This window comes from Anabrus simplex, chromosome 3 (assembly GCF_040414725.1).
Source record: "Anabrus simplex isolate iqAnaSimp1 chromosome 3, ASM4041472v1, whole genome shotgun sequence".
In the NCBI taxonomy this organism is placed as follows: Eukaryota; Metazoa; Arthropoda; class Insecta; order Orthoptera; family Tettigoniidae; genus Anabrus; species Anabrus simplex.
In genome coordinates, this window is record NC_090267.1 from 87,063,445 (window position 1) to 87,088,348 (window position 24,904).

A 24,904-nucleotide genomic window follows, 5' to 3' on the forward strand; every position below is an offset into this window, starting at 1 on the left:
AGTTATTACAGTGGGACATAAAGCCAATGATATTATCATTTCGGGTGAACTTCCCTTTCCTTGGGTGCTGAATATAAGAAATTGTACACCACTTCAAAACTATGGCAACAAATTATGTTTCGTAGTTCTCATGAGAGCGAATAAATTGAGGAATTCCGCACCTTAATTTATTTTGAAACATTCAAAATGATGTTATAAATATCATGTTTAACAGTTTTATCATATATTTCATCTATCCAGCGAAGTGAAATCTAAGAAAAAAACGTTATTTTACTAATTGAAATTTCTAAATAATCTGCTTGGTGTTCTCTTTCTAGTAGAATACGTGTGATTCTAGTTTATTATATGTGGTGCGTACGTGTTGGTGAAGCTTTTTCATATGTGAAAAGGTTATTTTCTCCATGACGTTACATTTATCACGTTAAACTACCGCCGTTTGTTTAATATGTACGTGATATTTTCGTGTTAACCAATGCCAGCAGTCCGGCTACTTCAGCCGCCATGCATTTTTAAATATTAAAGTCAGAGGATTGGAGTCGGTCTTGACTCAACTTGCACCCTTAACCGAACACAGACAACATATATACGAAAGACTAGCAGTCGCGGTGTCAGCAGTATCAACATACCACTCTACTAAACCACGATTGATCTGCCGCAGCATTAGGCTATCAACAAAAGAACTACAAAAATCTCCTTCAACAACTTCATTCAACAACTAACTGCCAGCAATACACAATCAGACAGCTGACTTATGATAATACTACCAATTGATACAATTTACTGAATTCTCTCACCACTTTTCATACATAGCCTATACTGATTATGATTCTAAATAATTCTATTTTTTTACACCATAGAATTACGGTACTAGAACATACCTGAAAGATTGTATAACAACATCGAAAATTTCTTGGCGAGTACCTGTTCTAGAAATGACTTGAGACAAGTTTGTCCTATGACACATACCCTAAAAATATCTGCGTACATGTATAGTTGGGCCCACGAGAGTTGAAGTCTGACGTTTAGCGCCACCGCCCAGAAAATGTGGACTAAAACTGCTCGAAAATGGTCTGTTGCTATGGCAACGATAACAGAGATGCCACATTTAAGGAAGCTATCGCCACGTGGGTTGGCTTGCTCTCAGTCGTTTTTGTGATATTTTTCGGAGTAGTAGCCTACTGTGTTAATTGTTGCTAGTTTATGTAATTATTTACGTGTTTGTTTACTGAATATTATTTTCGTCGTTAGTTTACTTCTTTGTAAATTAATTAGTGGCTAGTTGTACAGTTATACTGTATTCTTTATTTAACATGTGCATTTGTTGAGTTTATTGTCAGTTTAGTGAATATGACATCTCATATTTATCGGCAATGGCGTGTTCTGTCTTAAATGCCGGAATTATTAGCACGAGCTTAGGAACGGGTCAAAGGTTATTGAATTGCATTAGGGCAACATAATTGATTAAATATACAGCCTGTATGAACGGGTGATACGCCGCAGCTTGAGGTAACTATGAGAACGCAGCGTACTTCGTAGTTACCGTACTGCTTTCGCCACTAAAATGTCAGACTTCAACTCTCGTGCCCCCAGCTGTAGAATATCATACACGTCCTTTATACATGGAGATTCAGGGCGCTCTTACATTAACACACACGCAAGTGGAAGTTTTCCTGAGCAACTTGGGAAACACAGGTGGTTATTAACAGTGATAAGCATGATGTAACCTTTTAACCTAACTTACCTTGAGTTACTACACACATAATCAGAAGTTCTCTGAATGACTTGAACACATCAAGGATTATGGAAAACATAGTCTAACCTATAATACATGAGCAAAGTAAAACATGATTAAACCGAAATGCTTCCCGGTAACCTAGCCTATAACACATTAAAAATTGTTTTCACTTTTACACATAACCTAACTTGTATGATATTTAGAGACACAGACATATAGATTTAGATTGGCAATGAGCAGCAGGATTCTGAAGCCGGAAGCGTGCGGCCGCAGCCATCTTACGTCACTACACTACCAAGATGTATTAATGTAAAATAGTAGTCGAAACGGGATTATTGGACAGAAGATAATTATAATAATTAAAAGCTCATCGAAATAATAACAACAACACTGATTATTTATACCTATTAGGTCCTTCATTTTACTGTTAAAAAAAGAAACACTGGTACATCAATTTACAAATGCTCAAAAATAGCCAACCTGTTTTAGACCGATGTATGGTCAAATCTGTTTCCATTCAACTTTCTTACAGGACGATTCACACGTATTTTCAAGTGTGCTTGTTTGGCCAACCCTTGTCGCGTTTCTGAACAGGGTCGGGTATGAAGTGAGATGAATCTGTCGTCGCGAGTTGTTTTGACCGGATGCCCTTCCTGACGTCAACCTCAACAGAGGAGCTAATGAGATTAAATAAATGACGTGATGTATGATAGTACGAAGCGAGAGGGTGAAATATGATGTCGGCACATAGCCTTCTCCTGTCGAATAGCACCAAGGGATCTGCTCAAGGCTTAACATCTCCCTCCGACGGACGAATCACCTTCAACAGCGTCGTATGACCTCACTCTATATGAGCACTGCGGAGAGGTTTGGAATTTAATCCAGGCTTTTGGTACGCAATCTAGTGATTACAAATTGTATACCACCACCTACCCTGCCTTGCCGGCCAACATTCTGATAGTGAAATGTTTTCGACCAATGGGACTCAAACCGGTTAACCACGCTGTCAGACTGTTCAGACTTCAACACCAGGCGGGCTCTCTCACGTATTTTCAGGTACAGTAATGAAACTACACTAATAAGGCGATAAACGTGCGTGTCCTTTGGGTTTAGATCTAAAGCATGTTTCATACCACTGAGCTTAGGTATGTTCCCTTTCAAGACTGAGCTTAAACGATTACATGTATTCTCTCTGAAATACATCTCAGTAAGTTTGCACACATGAACAACATCTTTCGTAGGAACATGCAGATTACCTCCATTCTTGAAAGAAATGAATGGATAATAATTTTCTAATAATAATGTTTAATGTTATTTATTTTACGTCCCACTAACTATTTTTACGGTTTTCGGAAACGCCGAGGTGCGGGAATTTTGTCCCGCAGTTCTTTTTACGTGCCAGTAAATCTACCGACACGATGATGACGTATCTGAATACCTTCAAATACAACCGGACTGAGCCAGGATCGAACCTGCCAAGTTGGGGTCAGAAGGCCAGCGCCTCAACCGTCTGAGCCACTCAGCCCAGCTAAGGATTTTCTTTTTGTACAACAGCTTCTCTGCAAGTATCACGCTGTAGAAAATCGATAAACGTCTTCACCACAAATCATGAGATTTACCGTATTCAATAATATTCTATGATAATAAATCTAACACCTATTTCGATTGATGCAAACTTACCAATCCCTCCACTCTAATTTTAAAAGTAATTTTGACTTCCTTACAATTTATCTTTAAAAATTAGAAGAGATCGAGACGACTATTATTCAATTACTAACATCACCGAAACAAAAACTTATAACCAAATGTTGTATTATTATTTCCTGACGCCCTCCATCCAGGCTCCATGGCTAAAATAATGGTTAGCGTGCTGGCCTTTGGCCACAGGTGTCCCGGGTTCGATTACCGGAAGGGTCGGGAATTTTAACCATAATTGGTTAATTCGCTGGCACGGAGGCTGGGTGTATGTGTCGTCTTCATCATTTCATCCTTATCACGACGCGCAGGTCGCCTACGGATGTCATATCGAAAGGCCTACATCTGGCGAGCCGAACTTGTCCTCGGACACTTCCGGGACTAAAGGCCATACGCCATTTCATTTTTTGCCGCATTCCATCATAAGGGGACTAAAGCCGACAAATATACGCCGATAGGAAGTGAATGAGGTATCTTTAATAGTAAATTTAATTGCATTAATAAGTAGGCAACAGATGTACATGAGCACATGTACGCCACTTACCGATGTATTGAAACTCCTATTCCTTCCTTATTCTGTCTTCGTAAATAGGGAAAACCACACCCAAACACTACGCGGGTATTCACCATTCTTCCCCTTGTGGGTGGGGGTGGTAGAATAACACCCACGGTATCCCCTGCCTGTCGTAAGAGGCGAATAATAGGGGCTCCAGGGGCTCTCAACTTGGAAGCGTGGGTGGGGCGACCATGGGGCCCTTAGCTGAGTCCTGGTATTGCTTCCACTTACTTATGCCAGGCTTCTCACTTTAATCTATCCTATTCGACCTCTCTTGGTCAACTCTTGTTCTTTTCCGACCACCACCGGGCGTATGGCTGTACGGTCAGGGGCACGGGGCTGTGAGCTTGCATCCGGGAGATAGTGGGTTCGAATCCCACTGTCGGCAGCTCTGAAGATGGTTTTCAGTGGTTTCCCTTTTTCACACCAGGCAAATTCTGAGGCTGTACCTTAATTAAGGCCACGGCTGCTTCCTTCCAACTCCTAGGCCTTTCCTATCCCATCGTCGCCATAAGACCTATGTGTGTCGGTGCGACGTAAAGCAACTAGCAAAAAAAAAAAAATTTCCAACCCCAACGGTATTAGAGCTAGGGAGTCTTTCATTTTCACGCCCTTCATGGCCCTTACCTTTCATTGGCCGATGCCTTCATTTTTTGAAATGTTGGATCCCTTCCATTTTTTCTCTCTGATTAGTGTTATATAGAGGATGGTTGCCTAGTTGTACTTCCTCTTAAAACAATAAACTCCACCACCACCAACTTATTCACCATTCTGCCACACAGTAGTCTGCTGAAGCATTAATGTGAAATGTGCATAAAAACAACATAAAACAACACTGCACATAACATAGTAACATGCATGTTTACAGTGGCTCTGTAGTGACGTAAGATGGTGGCGGCCGCAAGTTTTCAGCTTCAGTAGCACCAATACTATGAGATAGGGTGCTGTCAGTCTATTTACTATATGTCTGTGTTTAGAGACCTTGGTTTAATAAGTTTAACTTAATAAGTTATACTTCTAGGGGCAGGTGGGTTGGACACTGGCAGAGGTAATGAACACATCTCTGTAGAGGCTACTCCGCAATGTTGGTTACATGGGGCAACACTATGTGGCGCACACGAAGTGGCTGTCCTTTCCCGTAATACTTAGGTTTCCACTAATAGCGCTGAGGTAAGTAGAGGTGACTAGAATAGCAATACTGCCAACTGTTGGCTGTTGGTTTGATATGGCTATACCTTTTTTCCTTGCCATGCAGACAGCATGCGCCGCGGCAATAGAAAAGAGCCTCTCGAAAGGAGTGTGGTCCCAAAGGGGCCACTGTTCTCATGACAGAGATTGGCCTGGATGTACAGATAGGTTACAACTACTAAATTACCTTTTTTTCTTGCCATGTGGACAGTATGCTCCACAGCGATAGAAAAGAGCCTCTCAAAGGGAGTGTGCACCAAAGGGGCATCTGTTCTCATGAGAGGGATTAGCCTGGATGTGCAAAAATACGTTAAAGCTAATAAATGACCTTTATTTCTTGCCGTAAGCCTCGGGATTATGCGGTGGTTGGTAACGACAACCAATGCCCGTGATCTTGAGCAGAAGCAATGGATAATGGCGCCTGAAAACTGACCTTAGGTTGTAAAAGTAAATATACTTCTAGGGGCGGGTGGGTTGGACCCTGGCAGAGGTAATGGACACATCTCTGCTTCAGAATCATTTCTACGTAAGAATAGCAACACTGATCTAACATATTAAGTAATAATCCTTGCAGAGTAGACTGTACATTTCTACCGTTTAACTGTATTAAGGCCCTTTAAAATAATCAGCTTTATCACCAGTACTTGTCTGTGACTAACACAGTGCGTACCCCAATTTTCGGTGCGACAGCCTTAACATGCTCATGTTGTTTCCTTGCCATCGATTAGGTTCTATTCAAGCATTGTTTCCACAATAGTCTCTTTTGTCGGGCTTTTAGGGGCTTACAAAACAACATATCCTCCTTTACAGCATGAAGCTAGAACTGCAAACTGGTGAATAGGCTATCACATGTAAATCGGTTTCTTTTGAAACATCATAAGTCACCCATTTTCTCATCTTCATTCATGTTAGAAAAATAAAGTTACAATGTAGACTCATCAGTCTACACAGAAATTCCATGCCACAAGTCTGGTGTATAGAATGAACATGGATTTGTAAAATTTTAAAGAATACCTACCCAAAAAGAGGAAATTCAAAGATTTTGGAGAAGTATGTATGATTGGAACTGGGTTTGGCTGCTTGGGGAGTATAGAATTTATTGTTAACTGTCAACTACAGAACGAAATCAGAATCCACTCGTCATAAGTATAATTACTTCTTTCAACTGACAAAATAATCAATGTATCTGTGAATTTAAAATAAATTTACCTTTGTTTCACAAAATGTAGCCTTTTGTATTTATTATGATCTCCATTCAGTTATATTTGTTGGCATTTTCCTAGAAAGAGGAAACTTTTGTTCTGTTTCAGCTGCAGGTATTTGATGCCAATAAGGATGGAAGGTTACAACTATCTGAGATGGCAAAGTAAGTTTATTCACTCAGTAGTATTTCTACTTTCTTGATAATCATAAGATGTCATGAGTGATCTGCTAGGTTGATATCTATAGGCCTATATATAAAACAGAATGTCTGTCTGTCTGTCTGTCTGTCTGTCTGTCTGTCTGTCTGTCTGTCTGTCTGTCTGTCTGTCTGTCTGTCTGTTCCTTATATAAATCCATACCATTCCACCAATCTGAACCAAATTTTGTATACTTACCATTTAGGACCTTACAGGTAACTCCATCTACAAGAAATTTTAACAGTCCTATCCATTTTGCAAATTTAGGCCATTTGGCACATTAACATAGACTAATATAGGCAAAATATTGAATTTGTCATACAAGGATGAGACAAAGCTCAATATAAATCTCACGACGCTAAGAACAAAAGTTGGTGTGGCCCTATGGGCCCCGAAAAACCATGTTTTGAGGGCCTAAAACCAACCATTATGGAGTTATTTGCATCACACTACCCCACTATAGGAATCAGATGAGAAATGACCAGCTGTAACCTTGGCAACGTCAGCACAAGGATTCTACAGTAGAATACAGACCTGTTGTTCAAAGTAGTCACGTGCGTAAATGTAGGCTAGGCCAAGGGGAGATTCTGCTACACTTATGCCTGTCTGAAAAAAAGCACTGTGGGTGTAAGCCACCCCTAGGGGTGAAGGTGGGGAGGTGTGAAATATAAAAATAATCGAAAATAGTGTTGAATTCGTAGATTTCAGGGTTGCTGAGATGAATAGTGACGCTCCAGATGTCATTTAAGACAAAGTTCAGCCCCCATCAGCATGCGGGATTAGAAGGGATGAAAAATGTCCAGCATGGCTGAGATTATGGATGTAGGCCTAAGAGTAATAGAATACGACAAATATTCAAGTAGAATCCATAGTTTTTGGGGTCGCTGAGATGAATAGTGACACTCCAGATGTTGTTTAAGGCCAAGTTCAGCTGCATCAGCATGGGGGTGAGAAGGGGTGGAAAAGAAAATAACCAAGATTATGGATGAATGTGCTTATGTTCCAGCGTAGCTCTCAACCATGCATACAGTAGTACACATATGGCATACTGTATGTATGTTCAGTCTTCAGCCCTAAGGCTGGTTGGAACCTCAACAGCTCTGCCATCAGCTGTCATAGATGGCCTAGGCATTACCGAAGAGGCGTGCTAGGGAAATGAGGAGCGAGGTAGCTTTCCGTTGTTTTCCTCACCGAGCCGTATGTTGCAATTGCATATCAGTCTGCCAAGCCCACTGAAATGCGTGCACCAACTGATCCTATGAGCAACATTTTCACACCATTCATAGCAGGGACTAGCTGCAGAAGGAATGGCTTTACTAGCATCGTTCATACCTCAGTTACTTTCATATTGTCAAAGCCAAAGATAAGACAGAGAAAGATCAATGAAAGTAACAAAATTGCTCTAGCCCATACTGTGGGGTTAAAAATAATTAAAAACCTCAAATATTACTCTCGAATCCATAGTTTTCGGGATCACTTAGATGAATAGTGACACTCCAGATGGCTTTAAATTGAAGGCCATAGTTTTTGGTGTTACTGAGATGAATGGTGACACTTCAGATGTTGTTTAAGTCTAAGTTCAGCACCCATTAGCATGGTGATTCAGAAGAGGTGAAAATTAAAATGTCCAAATTGATCAAGATTAATGTTGATTACACAGTATTCGGGGTCCCTCTGCTGTTCAGTGATAGTCCCAGTGACAGTTGGAATCTTGTAAATTATATCTATAAGGCGACATTATGTTACAAATTAGTTTTATTATTTATTTGAAAGGATTAACTACTTCCCAGGCAATCTGGGCTGCCACAAGGAAATACTTGAATGTAAAACTATACAATTTCAAATTAAAACATAAAAATTTACACGCAACAATATTTTTAAATTTACAAAAGGTTCCTAAACTATCAATCAACATTACAATTACAAAAACCTAAAATAGATTGGCATATACTGAGGGCTACCAAGGCTGTCACTGAAGCCCAAACCTCAATTGAGATTGATGGAAATCTAAAGCACATTATAATGTAAGCATCTAACACATTGTTCCATTTACAAAACTTGAAAGCAGTAAGAAAAAACATTGCACGTACTTCTGAGAGCAAGGCATCGGACAGATTGATATTGCAGCCCAGACACTAGTCCCTCTCCTCTCGACTCACCCCAAGCGGCTTACTGCTGTATATCGGATAGGAGTGAGGACTGGGAGAATAGGTATGCTAGGCTTTGGTCCGTCAGATCGCCACTACCAGCGTTACTCATCATATATACTTCCTCACCTCATACTTCTGACTTAATTATATAGATAACAGATAACAGATAACCCCTGATCAGGGGTTGAGCATTGGCAGTAGCAGAGGCCACGGCAGTAGCTTGTGAAGTAGCTAGTATTTAACTCCCGTTTACTTCTATATCCTTATAGGAAGACACAGCAGGGCTGATGTTATAGGAGTAATATAGTTTTCTTTTTATTGGTAGATCTGCTAAATTGAAATGCAATCTTTCAGGTTTAGTGTTCTCTTTTGTTGGTTGGATTGGACACCACCACTGATCTGAGGAAGCTTATTAACCAGTGAACGATGGGTACGACCACTGTAAAATTCAACATTTTTATTTATTAACAATAATATTAATAATAATGGTGCATGGCATCTGTATAGGCTTCGTGGTGAACTAATGAGAATAAAATAAATGGCGAAGACATCATAAATACCAAGTCCACAAGCTAGGGGAATTAACAGTATGAAGGGGTTGATTCTGAAAATTGAACCAGGCCCATTGGACCAAAGGCAGGCATTTTATCCATTTAGCCACAAAGTCGGACTTTAATTTGCTAAACCTTAAACTACCATCTCCCCTGATCAGGGGTTGAGCATTGGTAGTAGCAGAGGCCACGGCAGTAGCTTGTGAAGTAGCCTAGATAACACAGTGGGCTACTCCATTGGCTATTGGCTGCAGCTCAAAACGCTGAAGGCTTGACTTTCACTAAACCAACCATCGAAAAGGGGTAACCGAAGTCTAGTGGTAGCCCACATCTTGATCCCAGCATACGCCATTGATAAAATATTACTTCAGACTGATAATACAAATCCTAAAAGTAAAAGATGTAAAAGAGAAAATTATCAAAATGACTGAGATTGTAGATATGTGTGTGTACATATCTTCCAGAATAGCTCTCAACGAAACTTCATACAAATAAGATTATCTCGGAAAGATACTAGAGGGGTAAGACACCCCCTGGCAATCCTAGGGGAGGGAATGACATACAAGAATAATTGAAAACAACCAGTATCAGCGTTGAATTCATACTTTCCATGGCCGCTGAGATGTATTATAATACTATGCATGCCATTTAAGTACCAGTTCAGCAGTATAGGCGTGGTGAGAAGTGGTGATAAAGAAAATGTAAAAGCTGTTCGAGATTAGTTTAATTAACCAGAAACAAAATAATCTATAAATAAGCCTAACTCTTAAACTACAAAATATTTCTTAAAATATCAGTCAACGTCTCGATAAAGAAATCTACAAAAATTTACCTCACACATAATTAACAGATAATAAAATATCCAAAAGAAAATAATCAATAAAGTGCCTGGGCAGTGCCGGGTAATACAACTAGTATATTTAAACATGAATCATTAAAGAGCCTGGATAATCATAGACAATGAGGCTAATAAATGTGGTAGACCTGTGGTGGTCCTTGGGTTTAAGCAATGTGAAATGGGACAAACTGGTTGGAATACTTGGCATTGTACGAAGAACTTGCTTCATTTTCTCAGAAGAAACAATATATCACAGATTCTTTTGAGACTAAGATCCAAGAGTCTATCATGCCTACTCTACTATTCCAGCAAAAATTAAAACATCACAAATTTTTAGTCTTATGTAATTCACATAAATGTTAATGTTACACTATTATTGCCATTTAGGTGTAACATGATTAAGCCTCTTAGGACCGAGCATGTTTAAGAAATGTGCACTTAAAATGACTAGTTTACCAGGTGATGTGCTGAAAATGACCAAGGCATCTTTTCCAGTTTGCCTTTCATAAATCAATACCACAGGTTTTAATTAAGATTGCTATAAAATTACCTTCCCACAATGTTCTTTCACAGGAATTGCAAGAAAAATAGACATTAATAATATAATAACTATTTTAACCCATCAACATATGATTACTTTGGTTGAGAAGTTGCCTGGGAATGTGATTACCTTGTTTACATTTTTAATTTAAAATGCTTAAAAAACTTACAGAGTTTACAAAGCAACTATCAAAACTTAGCTGCCTACATTCAATTGAAGTCCTTTACCATTTTTTACATTTAGGACAAATTTGAATAAGTCATATGCTCTTACTGCTGAGATTTCAACATGCCCACTTTCCTTCTGTTCCATCAAATTCACTTGCAGAACCATTGTTTAGTGGCTCACCATCACTGGCAATAACATTATCAGATATTTCTGAATTATTCCAATCAGAAGGAAAGCAAATTAGCCCGCCTGGTGGCCATGATCGTTAAGGCGCTGAAGTCTAAAAACGGTCTAACACCGAGGTTAGCCGGTTCGAGTCCCGTTGGTCGAAAAAATTTTCACCATCAGAATGTTGGCCGGCAGGGTAGGGGAGGTGGTGGTATACAATTTCTAATCACTAGATTGCGTGCCAAAAGCCTGGATTAAATTCCAAACCTCTCCGCAGTGCTCATATGGAGTGAGGGCATATGACGCTGTTGATGGTGATTTGTCCGTCGGATGGGGACGTTAAGCCTTGAGCAGACCCCTTGGTGCTATTCGACAGGAGTAGGCTATGTGCCGGCACCGGGTTTCACCCTCTCCCTACTATCATATATCACGTCATTCATTTCATCTCTCATTAACTCCTCTGATGAGGTTGACGTCAGGAAGGGCATCCGGTCATTAAAAAAACCGCCACGACAAATTCATCTCACCTCATACCCGACCCCGTAGGGAAACGGGACAAGGGTTGGACAAACAGAAGGAAAGCAAATTAGGTAGTATAAGAAGCAAACATTCATTACGGTACAGACTTTAAGAGATGATGTCAATGTTTTGCAATAATGCATAGCTTAAGTATTAAATACACAGCTGATGCAATTTATGTGTATTTTTCAATGACTCTAATAATATATTGTATGTTTGTTGTTTTTGAGTGCATTGTCATATCTTTTTACCATTGTAGGTATATAATGTTCATTAAGATCTTTCTACAAGAAAGTGATGATAGTTTGCAGCACAAAAAAAGATATAAATGTATCACATGGATTCTATTAACCAGGTTGATGCTTGGTTTTTTTGTTCAGTGTGATTTGATAGCTACAGTCTGATATGATATGTCAGATAAGCAGGGTTTGAGCAATAATAATGCTTGGCAGCATTGCAATTTTATAATACATGATTGCTGCAAGAGAACACCATGTAATTATTTCATAAAATATCCTTTTTTCATCATTTTGTCCTCCAAGGAACTCTTAACATCTGACTGACCTGGTTTAGAATAAATTTATTGTTGTGGGGATTGTAGAGATGTTGGTGCTAAATATTACATAAATATATTCACATTAAGCTCTTTCTATTAAACTGACTTGTTTCTCATGTGATAATAGATAATTTCATACTTCATTCAATTATTTTATTGGTTATTCTTTAAATACTGTGCTCCTTCCTACTTAAACAAATTTCAATATGATCATGAGTTAAAATGTTCATAAGTCAAGTTGTTCTTTCTTCTTATTCAAAAGAAATATCATGTAGTCTAGAGTTTCATCTCATTAAGCTATTGGTATTTAGTAAGCCTGTACCATATGAAGTAAGCAGGAATTAGAGAAATTTAAAATCCATATCACTATTAAACTAAGTCCATAAAAGTCTATTGGTACCAGCATCACTATATAAAGTTGTGGTCATTGTCCTTGTGGTTTGTGGTTTTGTGTTTTCACATTTGCCCTTGTCTCCTCTTGTTGTTTCACCCTCTACCCAAACTGACCTGTTAATGTGTTTGTTATTATGCATTTTTTTCTTTTTTTCCATGTTTCTATCTTTTAACTATGCTCTTTGCAAGAATCATACACAAGATTCATAATGTTTCAGGCTGCTGCCAGTGAAGGAGAACTTCTTGTGCCGACAAGTGTTCAAGGTGAGGGAGGTAACAGCGATCCTCTTTACGCTGTACTCAGCACATGTGTTTTCTGACCGGGTGTGCGGGGCTAGGCAATGAAAGTAATAAAACTAAGAAATACTATAGTGAGAACCATTTGAAGTAAGTAATTAGAAAAAGTTAAATCCTTATCACTTGGTTTAACTAAGTAGTCTTAAAGCCAGTCAGTAGAAAACCCTGACTTCAAAAATCTACAGTACCTATCACGGGTTATTAACAATAGCACCAGCATTAACATCAGTAGTAATTTTGTCAGTAACTATTAAAAACACGTAAATAAACCACTAAGAGCACCTCAAATGTCCATTCCATAATGAAAGCTCCGCACACCAGTATTATCAATGTCTGCACATTCTGTTCACTGTTTAAGTTATAGCCATAAATTTGATTGGACAACTGGTGGAATATTTGATTGTTATATTTTTATTCCGATCTACTTATCAACACAATTGCAGTGCAAAAGGTTACCCTGCAATTAGAAAAGGAAATTAATCTCATAACCTTGTGTGCTGTATGTTCTTTGTGTCATCAGTCCATAGACTAGTTTGATGTAGCTCTCCATGCCACCCTATCATGTGCTAACCTTTTCATTCTACATAACTATTACATCTCACATCTACTCTAATCTGTTTGTCATAACCCTAATGTTCTTACTGCTTACACTTCCCTCAAAAAACTAACTTAACAAGTCCTGGATGTCTTAAGATATGCCCTATCTACCTTTAATCCAGTCAAATTTTACAAAATCATTCTCCTCTCACCAATTAAATTTAGTATCCCCTCAGTCATAATTCAATCCACCCATCTCACCTTCAGCATTCTTCCATAATACCACATTTCAAAAGCTTCTATTTTCTTTACCTAGTCTTTTCAATAATTTATCTTAGACTTAAAATCCATTCCCGGATGCCTTTTCCTTTCATGAATCCTTTCAGGAATTTAGTACTCTAAGAATGCTTTGAGTCATTTGTGTAGGATATTATGAAGCATGCATCTTGACATATTAAATCAAAGCCATTAAGTCATAATTTCCACATTGTTTTATTCGATCCTTTCTTGTGGATTGGGATGAAGGTGGATTGTACCCATTTCTCAGGCCACCTTCTAGAATTCCATATTGCCTGACAGATTTTCAGCTACACTACAATTCCAGCATCACCTGTAGCTTTCAAGACCTCTGCACTTAATCCACCAGGTCCACATGCTTTTTTCCAGTTCCCAGCATTTTTAAAGCCTTGGTCTTATACATTGCACTGTTTACTACATAGAGATCCTGACAGAGTAATGTCTCTAAAAATCCACAATATCATCACTCTGGGGGTTCTGTATACTCCAGGAATGTGGCTTGAATTCTTCAGGGATTATTCTAATTTTGTTAGAATAATTCTCATGGTGTAGCACCTAGGTGTTAATATAAGGAAAGATCTTCATTGCGATAATCACATTCATGAGATTGTAAATAAAGGCTACAGAGCTCTTCATACAGTTATGAGGGTATTTAGGGATTGTAGTACTGAACAGGCCTTTGGGAGTGGCAAACCCATCATAATAAAAGCCTATATGATGACAAGTGTACTGAAGCCTCAGAAAATGCTAGGGTGTTCCTCACAAGCGACTTGCAGTTCTTGTGACGCTGGAAGAAATGTGAGAAATGGGCGACCAGCAACCAAATATATCAAGATAGTGACCATCCATGTAGTGACACTAACAAGGGAAGTGGGAGAAATTGTAGATGTTATGGTTGACAAAGATATAGCATTGCTGGAAAGGAAAAGGTGAGAGGAAACTAAAAAACAGTGGAGGAAAAGAAGCCAAAAAATTGTATAGGTCTCATAATTAGAAAAGACCTAAAGGAATACCTAGAATTGGGGGAAAACATGAATGAGAGGTTGATTAAGGTCAGACTGAGACTTAAAACTGATGTTACAGATTTAATTCAAGGGTATGCTCCACAAACAGGAAATACAGATACGGATCTAGAGGAATACCTTGCATACGGTATCTGGAAGGCCATGTACAGGACAAACAAGTTGTGATCATAGGAGACATAAAAGCCCAAGTAGGTCAGGAAAGAAAAGGAGATGAAGAGATTATAGGACCATTTGGATTTGGGAAGAGGAACAAGGCTGGAGATATTTTGGTAGACTGTTGTTAAAGAAATGAGCTGATCATTGGTAACACATGGTTTTGAAAGAAAAACAGTCAGAAGATAACAAGATATAGTTGGGATAACAAAATCAAAACTCTGAGAGATTATATTTTGATCGAGAAAGGTAACAGGAAAATGTTGGTAGATGTAACAGCCCTCCCAAGTGAATCTTTTGAAGGAGATCACAGAGTTGTGCTAGCTAAGTTAGAGATGGGAAAGATACATAAGATGACTGAGATTAGGCAGAGGGTGTGGAAATTGCAGAAGAAGGAAATAAATGAAGAGTTCAAGACACACATGAAAACAAGTATACCCAAGGAAGACATCGGAAGCGTCGAAGAAGAACGGGCATACTTTAAAACAGTCATGGTAGAGTCTGCAGAAAATACCTATGGAAGAGTATCAGGAACGAAGACAGATCAAGAAATGCCCTGGTGGAATGACAGGGTAAAAGATATAGTTAAACGGAAGAAACAAGCTTGGAAAACTGGCTGACAAACAGAACAACAGAATGCAAAAGAATACAGGCACTGCAAGAAAGTGCTCCAAGGTGGTTCAAGAAGAGAAAAAGAAATGCTGGCAAAAATTCACTGAATCTCTGCAAGAAGATACAACTGGAAGCAAAAAGATGTTATTCCAGTGGGTAAAAAAGCAGAAAAACCCAGATGAAGGTGCTAACTTCATTCAAAATTATCAGGAGGAAGTGATTACACAGAAGCAGTATATGTTGCAGAGGTGGGGAAAATACTTTGAACAGCTTTACAACGTGCAAAATATCTCTGTACAAGGAGAAATCAAAGAGCCAGATTTACGGCAGATGGAAGATGAGGAAAACGAGGTGTCCATGGTAGAGATTGAGTGGACCACTAAAAGGATGAAACGAGGCAAGGCAGTTGGAATTGACGAGATCACCATAGAAATAATAATAGCAGCAGGAGCAATTGGTCTACAGTGGTTGTGTAGACTCTTCAGAGTGATATGGAGAGAAAAGACTGTTCCAAAAGAGTGGATGAAAGGAGGCATTATACCAATTTTCAAGAAAGGAGACAGGAAGCAATGTGAAAATTACAGCAGAGTGACACTGATACCTCATACAGCTAAGATCCTTGAAAGAATCTTGGATAAACGAATAAGAGACAGAGTAGAGGGAAAAATTGTCAGTATGGACTTAGAAGAGGCAGGTCCACATTTGACCCAATATTTACATTGCATCAAATGTATAATAATTTCGTGTTAGGGGGCGATGACCTTCGATGTTAGGCCCCTTTAAACAACAAGCATCATCATCAATAATTTTGTGTGGCTATTTCTAGCCGAGCGCAGCCCTTGTAAGGCAGACCCTCCAATGAGGGTGGGCGGCATCACATTGCATCTAATGATGGAAAGGTATTGGGAATAGGGAAAGGGCATGGTAGTAATGTTTCTAGGTATTGAAATGGCATATGACAGTGTCCCAAGGAATTTGGTATGGAAACATTGACAGAGGCACAGATTGGGAATGAAACACTGTAGGTGGTAATAGCATTGTATCAAAATTGCAAAAGCTGTGTTAGAACTAAAGTGGGTCAAACTGAATGGTTCAGAGTAGAGCCAGGCTTAAAACAGGGAAGTGTATTGTTTCCCTTACTCTTCATTATCATCATGGATAGAATTCTACATTATGTGAAGGAGAAGATGATGGGTGAGCAAGTAAAGTCTATGCTCTTTGCTGATGACATTGTAGTTTGGGGAGATATGAAGACGAAGTACAGACACAAGTTGATTTATGGAATGAGGAGATAAGAAATTTTGGAATGGAGGTTAGTACTGTGAATAGCAAGACTTTGATCATGACGAGAGGTAACAGAAAATCCAGGGAAATGGTAAGAATAGGAAATTAACCTCTTGAAGTAGTGAAAATTTTAAAATATCTGGGCAGCATGATGTCACAAGATAGAAATTTGGATGGTGAAATTGATTTAAGAATACAGCAGTCTGCAAGGTTCAAATAAGAGACATTGTATGGAACAAAGAGGTGCCAATGAAGTGCTTCTGTGTCATAATTTCCTCCTGTTCATTTTTAATGAAGTTAGCACCTTCACCTGGGTTTTTCTGCTTTTTTACCCACTGACCTATGCTTCAGCAGCCTGGATGTTGACTAAGCAGAACCAAAGTAAGATACATGCAATTGAAATGAGGTTCTTGAGGAACATACAGGGAAAGACAAGACAAGAGAGAATACGAAATGAGGAAATAAGGACAAGCATGTGAGTATGTAAACTTCAAGAAGAGATTGATATAAAAAGATGAAATGGTTTGGATACATGATGAGAATGCCAGGAAAGAGAATAAGAAGAAGCGTACGGGTGTGTAAACTTCAAGAAGAGACTGACATAATAAAGCTGAAATGGTTTGGATACATGATGAGAATGCCAGGAGAGAGAATACCAAAGAGAACATTCTTGGACATAGAGATTGGAAATAGGCCTAGGGGATGGCCTAGAAATGAGATGGAGGAGTTCTGTAGTGGACTGTATTGCAAATAGAGGAGTCAATAGCAATAAAGTACTAGAAGAGGAATGGTGAAAATATCGAGTAAGGTGGAGGGCTTTAGTACACTACCCTACCTAGAGAGTATCTGGAAAAGGGAATGGATGAAGAAGAAGAAGAAGAAGAAGAAGAAGAAGAAGAAGTACTGAACAGGTTAGCTCAGTGCATTACATAATGGTCAATTATGGCTGCCAGTTCTGTACTCAGGGGATAGGTGAGTTTGAATCCCCCATCGGCCATCCTCAAAATGGTTTTCTGTGGTTCCCTATTTCAACTCCATGTAAGCACTGGAATGGTACCTACAACAAGGCCATGGCCGCTTCCTTCCCATTCCTAGCCTGTACACCTACATCCTCAGACAACACCCTCACACACTGGTGTACGAAGAATTGTAGCTGTAGAACTGGCAAGCCGAACAACTCCTCGGACACTCCCGGCACTAAAAGCCACATGCTTAAAAAAGGGAGGGAGGAGGTCACATAAGTAATTGGTGAGACCCCAATTAGAGTGTGGTTCCAGTGTGTGGAACCCTCACCAGGATTACTTGATTTAAGAACAGGAAAAGATCAAAAGTAAAGCAGCACAATTTCCTCTGGGTGATTTCCAACAAAAGAGTGTTATGAAATGTTGCAAACTTTAGGGCTGGGTATGTATGTTCCGAGCTCAGCAGAAATATGGCGTGGAATGACATTGGTAGACAAATAAGCTTGACGAGATTTCAAAAGTAGGAAAGATCATAACATGATGATAAAGTTGGAATTCAAGAGGACAAATTGGGGCAAATACTGTATTTATCTATAGGAAGTGGAATTAGGGATTAGAATAATTTAACAAGGGAGATGTTTGGTAAATTTCCAACTTCTTTGATATAGGAATAGACTACGTAAGCAACTGATAGAGAATCTGCCACCAGGGTAACAACCCTAAATGCGGATCAGTGCTGATTGATTGATGATGATTATTGCAATGAATGGTAAGACTTTCCATTTTAAGAAACATATATTTTACATAAATACTATCCAGAATCAAATCAAGTCTTATCCTACATTATTTGGTGGTTGAAAATGTAATTCATGAAGTAGTAAAGGAAGTGTAATTTTACAAAACTTTCGTACTTGGATGTAATGTATGTTTTGTTTTTTTAATTACCCCTTCAAATGATATTGTATTCATGAAGAAAGCATAGGTTACATGCTGATAGAGCATCTGTAGATACCAATTTCCATCAAGAAACGTAGGTAAGTGCAGAGGAGTTTTCTAGAAGTCAGCATTAAATCAGGATTATCACAACAAACTCAATAAAACATATCATAAGTAATAAAATTGATTGTTTAAGTATTTGATTAGACACAAAGTTACAAATTAGTAATGAGGATGGTGACATGTTTAGTTTGGTCAGCTGAATATCTTCAGATCCTAACTTTACTATATTATAAAGTAACTCACTAATCTCAGAAATTTACTCACTTAGTGGTACATTAGGTGTACTTCTTTGTTTAGGGAAGCTGGAGAACAATAAGCTTGAAATGGATAAACTGGCTAAGTTACAAGAGACTAATATGAACTAATTACCAGTAATATAATTAATTTGAATTAATTCCTTTCTGGTGCTTGTCTCAATTTTCATTTTAATTAAACAGCAGTCCACTTCTAGACATGAGAGATGGAATGTAATCAGTTCACCATAAATGGACATAGATATAACCAGGGCCGAATTTAACTACTGCAATGACTCTGGGCCCAATTGATTTTGTGCCCCCTTCCCTGAACTTGATCAGCCAGAAATGAAATTACTATTATTTTTGTATAATGGATAAACTGATACAGGAGGATGCCTCCAAGGTAAAATATCAAATAATAATAATAATAATAATAATAATAATAATAATAATAATAATAATAATAATAATAATAATAATAATAATAATAATAATAATAATAATAATAATAATAATAATAATTGTATAATCTATATATTAAAAGAGTTTATTAAAACAGCTTTAGCAAACCCATCCATCCATTCTACTGGACCGATTTGATTAATTTATCCTTTATTCTCCCTGGAATTACCTGCCGGTGAATCATGAGACATTTATAGGTCACTAAATTTACCCAACTTTGGGTAATCATAAAATTAAATCATTAAATTATCACTCCAATAATTGGAGGTGAAGGCTTACCCTAACCTGCAATACATTCTGTACATAACAGGTTGCTAAGTGACAAACACTTTAATTAATATTCTGATATACTGTACCGGTATGTGATTTTCATCCTTAGTAATGGCATTGCAATAATAATAATAATACTTTATTAACGGAAATACCATTTTACATAACAGTAGAGAAGTATAGACAAAACCTAGTAAAAAGAAAGTTCAATGGAGTATAAGTAGAAAAAATATGTACAGATATATACACAGGATATTTACAAGTAAGCACAGGAAAGTAATACAAAAGTACACTGACTGACAGTGACAATGCAACACCAAGGAGGCGTGGTTCAAAAGGGATGAAAGTTAGGGAAAAAACAGAGACAGCACGGATGAATAATTGATGTTTATTTCAAACCGATATGCAGGTTACACAATGCGCACGGCATCGACTCAGTAGGATGTAGGACCAACGCGAGCGGCGATGCACGCAGAAACACGTCGAGGTACAGAGTCAATAAGAGTGCGGATGGTGTCCTGAGGGATGGTTCTCCATTCTCTGTCAACCATTTGCCACAGTTGGTCGTCCGTACGAGGCTGGGGCAGAGTTTGCAAACGGCGTCCAATGAGATCCCACACGTGTTTGATTGGTGAGAGATCCGGAGAGTACGCTGGCCACGGAAGCATCTGTACACCTCGTAGAGCCTGTTGGGAGATGCAAGCAGTGTGTGGGCGGGCATTATCCTGCTGAAACAGAGCATTGGGCAGCCCCTGAAGGTACGGGAGTGCCACCGGCCGCAGCACATGCTACACGTAGCGGTGGGCATTTAACGTGCCTTGAATACGCACTAGAGGTGACGTGGAATCATACGCAATAGCGCCCCAAACCATGATGCCGCGTTGTCTAGCGGTAGGGCGCTCCACAGTTACTGCCGGATTTGACCTTTCTCCACGCCGACGCCACACTCGTCTGCGGTGACTATCACTGACAGAACAGAAGCGTGACTCATCGGAGAACACGACGTTCCGCCATTCCCTCATCCAAGTCGCTCTAGCCCGGCACCATGCCAGGCGTGCACGTCTATGCTGTGGAGTCAATGGTAGTCTTCTGAGCGGACGTCGGGAGTGCAGGCCTCCTTCAACCAATCAACGGGAAATTGTTCTGGTCGATATTGGAACATTGCACATGCTGAAGAATGGCGGTTGACGTGGCGTGCGGGGCTGCCACCGCTTGGCGGCGGATGCGCCGATCCTCGCGTGCTGACGTCACTCGGGCTGCGCCTGGACCCCTCGCACGTGCCACATGTCCCTGCGCCAACCATCTTCGCCACAGGCGCTGCACCGTGGACACATCCCTATGGGTATCGGCTGCGATTTGACGAAGCGACCAACCTGCCCTTCTAAGCCCGATCACCATACCCCTCATAAAGTCGTCTGTCTGCTGGAAATGCCTCCGTTGACGGCGGCCTGGCATTCTTAGCTATACACGTGTCCTGTGGCACACGACAACACGTTCTACAATGACTGTCGGCTGAGAAATCACGGTACGAAGTGGGCCATTCGCCAACACCGTGTCCCATTTATCGTTCGCTACGTGCGCAGCACAGCGGCGCATTTCACATCATGAGCATACCTCAGTGACGTCAGTCTACCCTGCAATTGGCATAAAGTTCTGACCACTCCTTCTTGGTGTTGCATTTGCTCTGTCAGTCAGTGTAATACAAAACACAGTAAAAAGAAAGTTCAATGGAGTGTAAGTAGAACATATGTACAGATATATACACAGGTTATATTACAAGTAAGCACAGGAAAGTAATAGTCAATTCTGGAGATTATGTAAATGAGTACTAAATTTTGACAATGAGCAGTTAAATATATCAATATCCACTTTGTTTAGAGATCTTGACATTCGTTCAATTGGCCCATTGAATACATAGTTAGTTCTATGCCAATTTGTAGACAATGTATTCTTGAACCTTGTGCGTCTGTCTGGTACATGTACATTAATTTTTGCAAGGAGTTGTGGACAATTCACCAAAGAATGAAGCAATTTAAAAATGAAGAGTGTATCCAATAATTCACGGCGTTGTGACAAGCTATGCAGATTTAAGGACTGTTGTAGGGATGTATAATCAACATTATCATATTAGAATCCTTCTCTAAAAGAATATAGACGAAGAAATTTATGTTGTACTGAATCTAATCTATGGATAGAGGTCTGATGAGAAGGGTTCCAAACAGGTGTACAGTATTCTAGTATAGGGCGTACCATAGATACATACAGCAATCAATAGGTAGCTAAGTTTGAAAATTCCCCAGAATATCTAGTAATGCAACCCAATCTTTGAAATGCTTTCTTACAAATATTTTCAATATGTTCATTAAATGATAGGTTATAACTGAATAAAACACCAAGGTCATTAACTTGTGAAACAGGAGTTAGAATGTTGTTATTACTAAATTTGTACGGAAATGCTATTTTCTTCTTGTTTTTAAAAAACGATATTATTTTACATTTCTCATGATTAAGTTTCAACCCATTTTGAATACAGTACTTTTCCAGATGATGTAAATCTTCTTGAAGCTTTAAACAATCAAGTGGACAATTAATTTGCATTAAAATTTTTGCATCATCGGCAAACAAAAGCAATTTAGAATTCTTAAGTATATTTTTAATGTCATTTATGTAGCGAGTAAAAAGTAAGGGTGCAAGGTGAGACCCTTGGGGAACTCCACTGGTAACAATAATAGGCGCAAAAAAATGATTCCTTATTTTAACAATCTGCAGGCGATTTTTAAGATATGATTCAAACCATGAGAGGAGAGGCCCATTAATTCCGTAGCCCGTTAGTTTTTGCAGCAAGATATCGTGATCAACAGTGTCAAAAGCTTTTGAGAAGTCTGTATAAATGCAGTCCACTTGGGAGTGGTTCTCTATTGCATCCAAGAGAAACTAATAGAATAAAAGAAGATTGCTACAGGTTGACCATCCTGGAAAGAATCCATGCTGCTCATCAATGATGATGTTTCTAAAGAGAGGTGTGATTTTGTCAAGAATTATTGAGTCAAATATTTTGGCCACTTCCTTCCAACTCCTAGGCCTTTCCTATCCCATCATCACCATAAGACCTGTCTGTGTCAGTGCAACGTAAATCCACTAGCAAACAAAAATTTCCTGTGCAGTTACAATCATTTTTATTATTATTTATTATTTATTATTTATTATTTATTATTTATTATTTATTATTTATTATTTATTATTTATTATTATTTATTATTATTTTTTATTTATTATTATTTTTTATTTTCAACATTGCATGAGATTTCTACATTATGTGAAGGAGAAGAGGATGGGTTTGGATCCTGTGGAAAACAAGTCTGAGAGAACATTTCACTTTTTCTTCTCTTCTTCCCTCCTGCTAATCTGTGATAATTTGCACCACTTAACATAATTGCTTTTTGCCATCCATGTTGCATACATAACATGAAAAATGCTTAATAAAAATCTCATAAAAATGAATAAAAATGGCTTTCACAGACTTCTCCGGAACTCTTGATGTTATGGGTTATCCCTAGGTGGCGTTGATTCATCGCCCGCTTGACTAAATTGCAGCCCGAAGTTATCTTGATACCCATACACAGAACTGAGAGGACTGTCTTTCAACATTGTGGTGGTATTTATAATATTATTACGACAGCCACCGTGGTCCTGGGCACTTAAGGCCCATGCCTAAATTCAGCTTTGGACATAACATAGGAAATCAACAAAATCTGTACATGAAACCAGACAGAATCAACTTTTGTATGAGTAAATCAAGCTGGAATTATGGAGGAATTTACTTGCTTAATAAATTGCCAACTATAGTTGGGCCCACAGGAGTTGAAGTCTGACGTTTGAGCAGCGAAAGCAGTAAATATGATGTACACTGTGTTGTGATTTTACCTCAATCTGCGGCATATCACTCTTTCATACGGGCTGAATATTTAATCAACCATGTTGGCCTAATGCAATTCAATCAACTTTGATCCGTTCCTAAGCTCATGCTAATAATTCCGGCATTTAAGACAGAACACGTCATTGCCAATAAATATGAGGTTCATATTCACTACAATAACCTCAACAAATGCACATGTCAAATAGAGAATAGAACTGTACAACTAGCCACTGATTAACTTACAAAAAAAATAAACTAACAACGAATAATATTCAGGAAAAAACACTTAAATTATTATATAAACCAGCAATAACTAACGCAGCTAACACAGTACTACTCCGAATAACATCACAAAAACAATTGAGAGCAAGCGAACCCACATGGCGATAGCATTCTTAAATGTGGCATCGCTGTTATCATTGACACAGCAACAGACCATTTTCGAGCAGCGTTAGTCAACTTTTTCTCACCGGTGGCACTAAACAGCAGACTTTAACTCTTGTGGGCCCAGCTATATCTTCCTTTCCTTCTTCCACCAATTTTCTCTCATCCTGGTGGTGTTGTGGGTGCGAACTGTGGACTTGGCCCTACTTAAAGGCCGAATGCCCTTCCTGATGCCAGTGCTATGTGGAGAGATGTTTATGTGGTGGTTAGTAGTGTGATGTGTTGTGTAGATATGAAGATGGGTCCTCAAGTCAGAGGAATAAACCCCAGTTAAAATCACTAATCTGGCTGAGAATCAAACTTGGGATTCCTTGTAACAATGGCCTTGACCCTGTCCAATCAGCCAAGGAACCAGACAAATTGCCAGCTGTATTAAGTACATAAAACCACTTCCTTGTTGCTTATTGTTTAAAAGGGCCTAACATCTAGGTCACCCCCCCCCCCTCCCACACAAAAGATACACTTCTTAAGTTTTAGAAGGGTTTATTGAAAATGTACTTGGAAACATTGTTTCTACTCTGGAGAGGAAAGCTCTTCAAATTATATGTGTTATTTTGCTAGATTGTATTCTTCTTTTATTCTTCTACTACCACTTTTCCCACATCTTTGGTGTTGCAGGTGCGAACTTTGTCGCGTATGTAGATTTGACCCTGTTTTACAGTTAGATGGCTTTCCTGATGCTAACCCAGTATGGAGATATGTAATCACAATTGTGTGTTTTTCTGGTGGTTGGTAGTGTAGTGTGTTGTCTGTATATGAACAAAGGAATGTTGGGACAAACAGAAACACCCAGTCCTCAGACCAGAAAAATTAATCAGACGCAATTAAAAATTCCCAACCTGGCCAGGAATCGAATCTGGGCTGAACTGAAGGCCTGACACTGACCATTCAGCCAAGGACTCAGGCACTTTGCTAGATTATATACAATACCTATTTCTATTTATTTCTTTAT

General features: G+C 38.9%; 1 protein-coding gene across 1 annotated transcript in view; it reads left to right on the forward strand.

The window, feature by feature from the left end:
- The window catches only part of Cbp53E (Calbindin 53E), a 427,296-nt gene that overhangs the window by 351,256 nt on the left and 51,136 nt on the right, over positions 1-24,904 (forward strand). The window contains exons 7-8 of the mRNA XM_067142613.2: positions 6,485-6,540; positions 12,677-12,722. Coding sequence (XP_066998714.1) covers positions 6,485-6,540; positions 12,677-12,722 — 102 coding nt within the window. The remainder of the gene's footprint in view (positions 1-6,484; positions 6,541-12,676; positions 12,723-24,904) is intronic.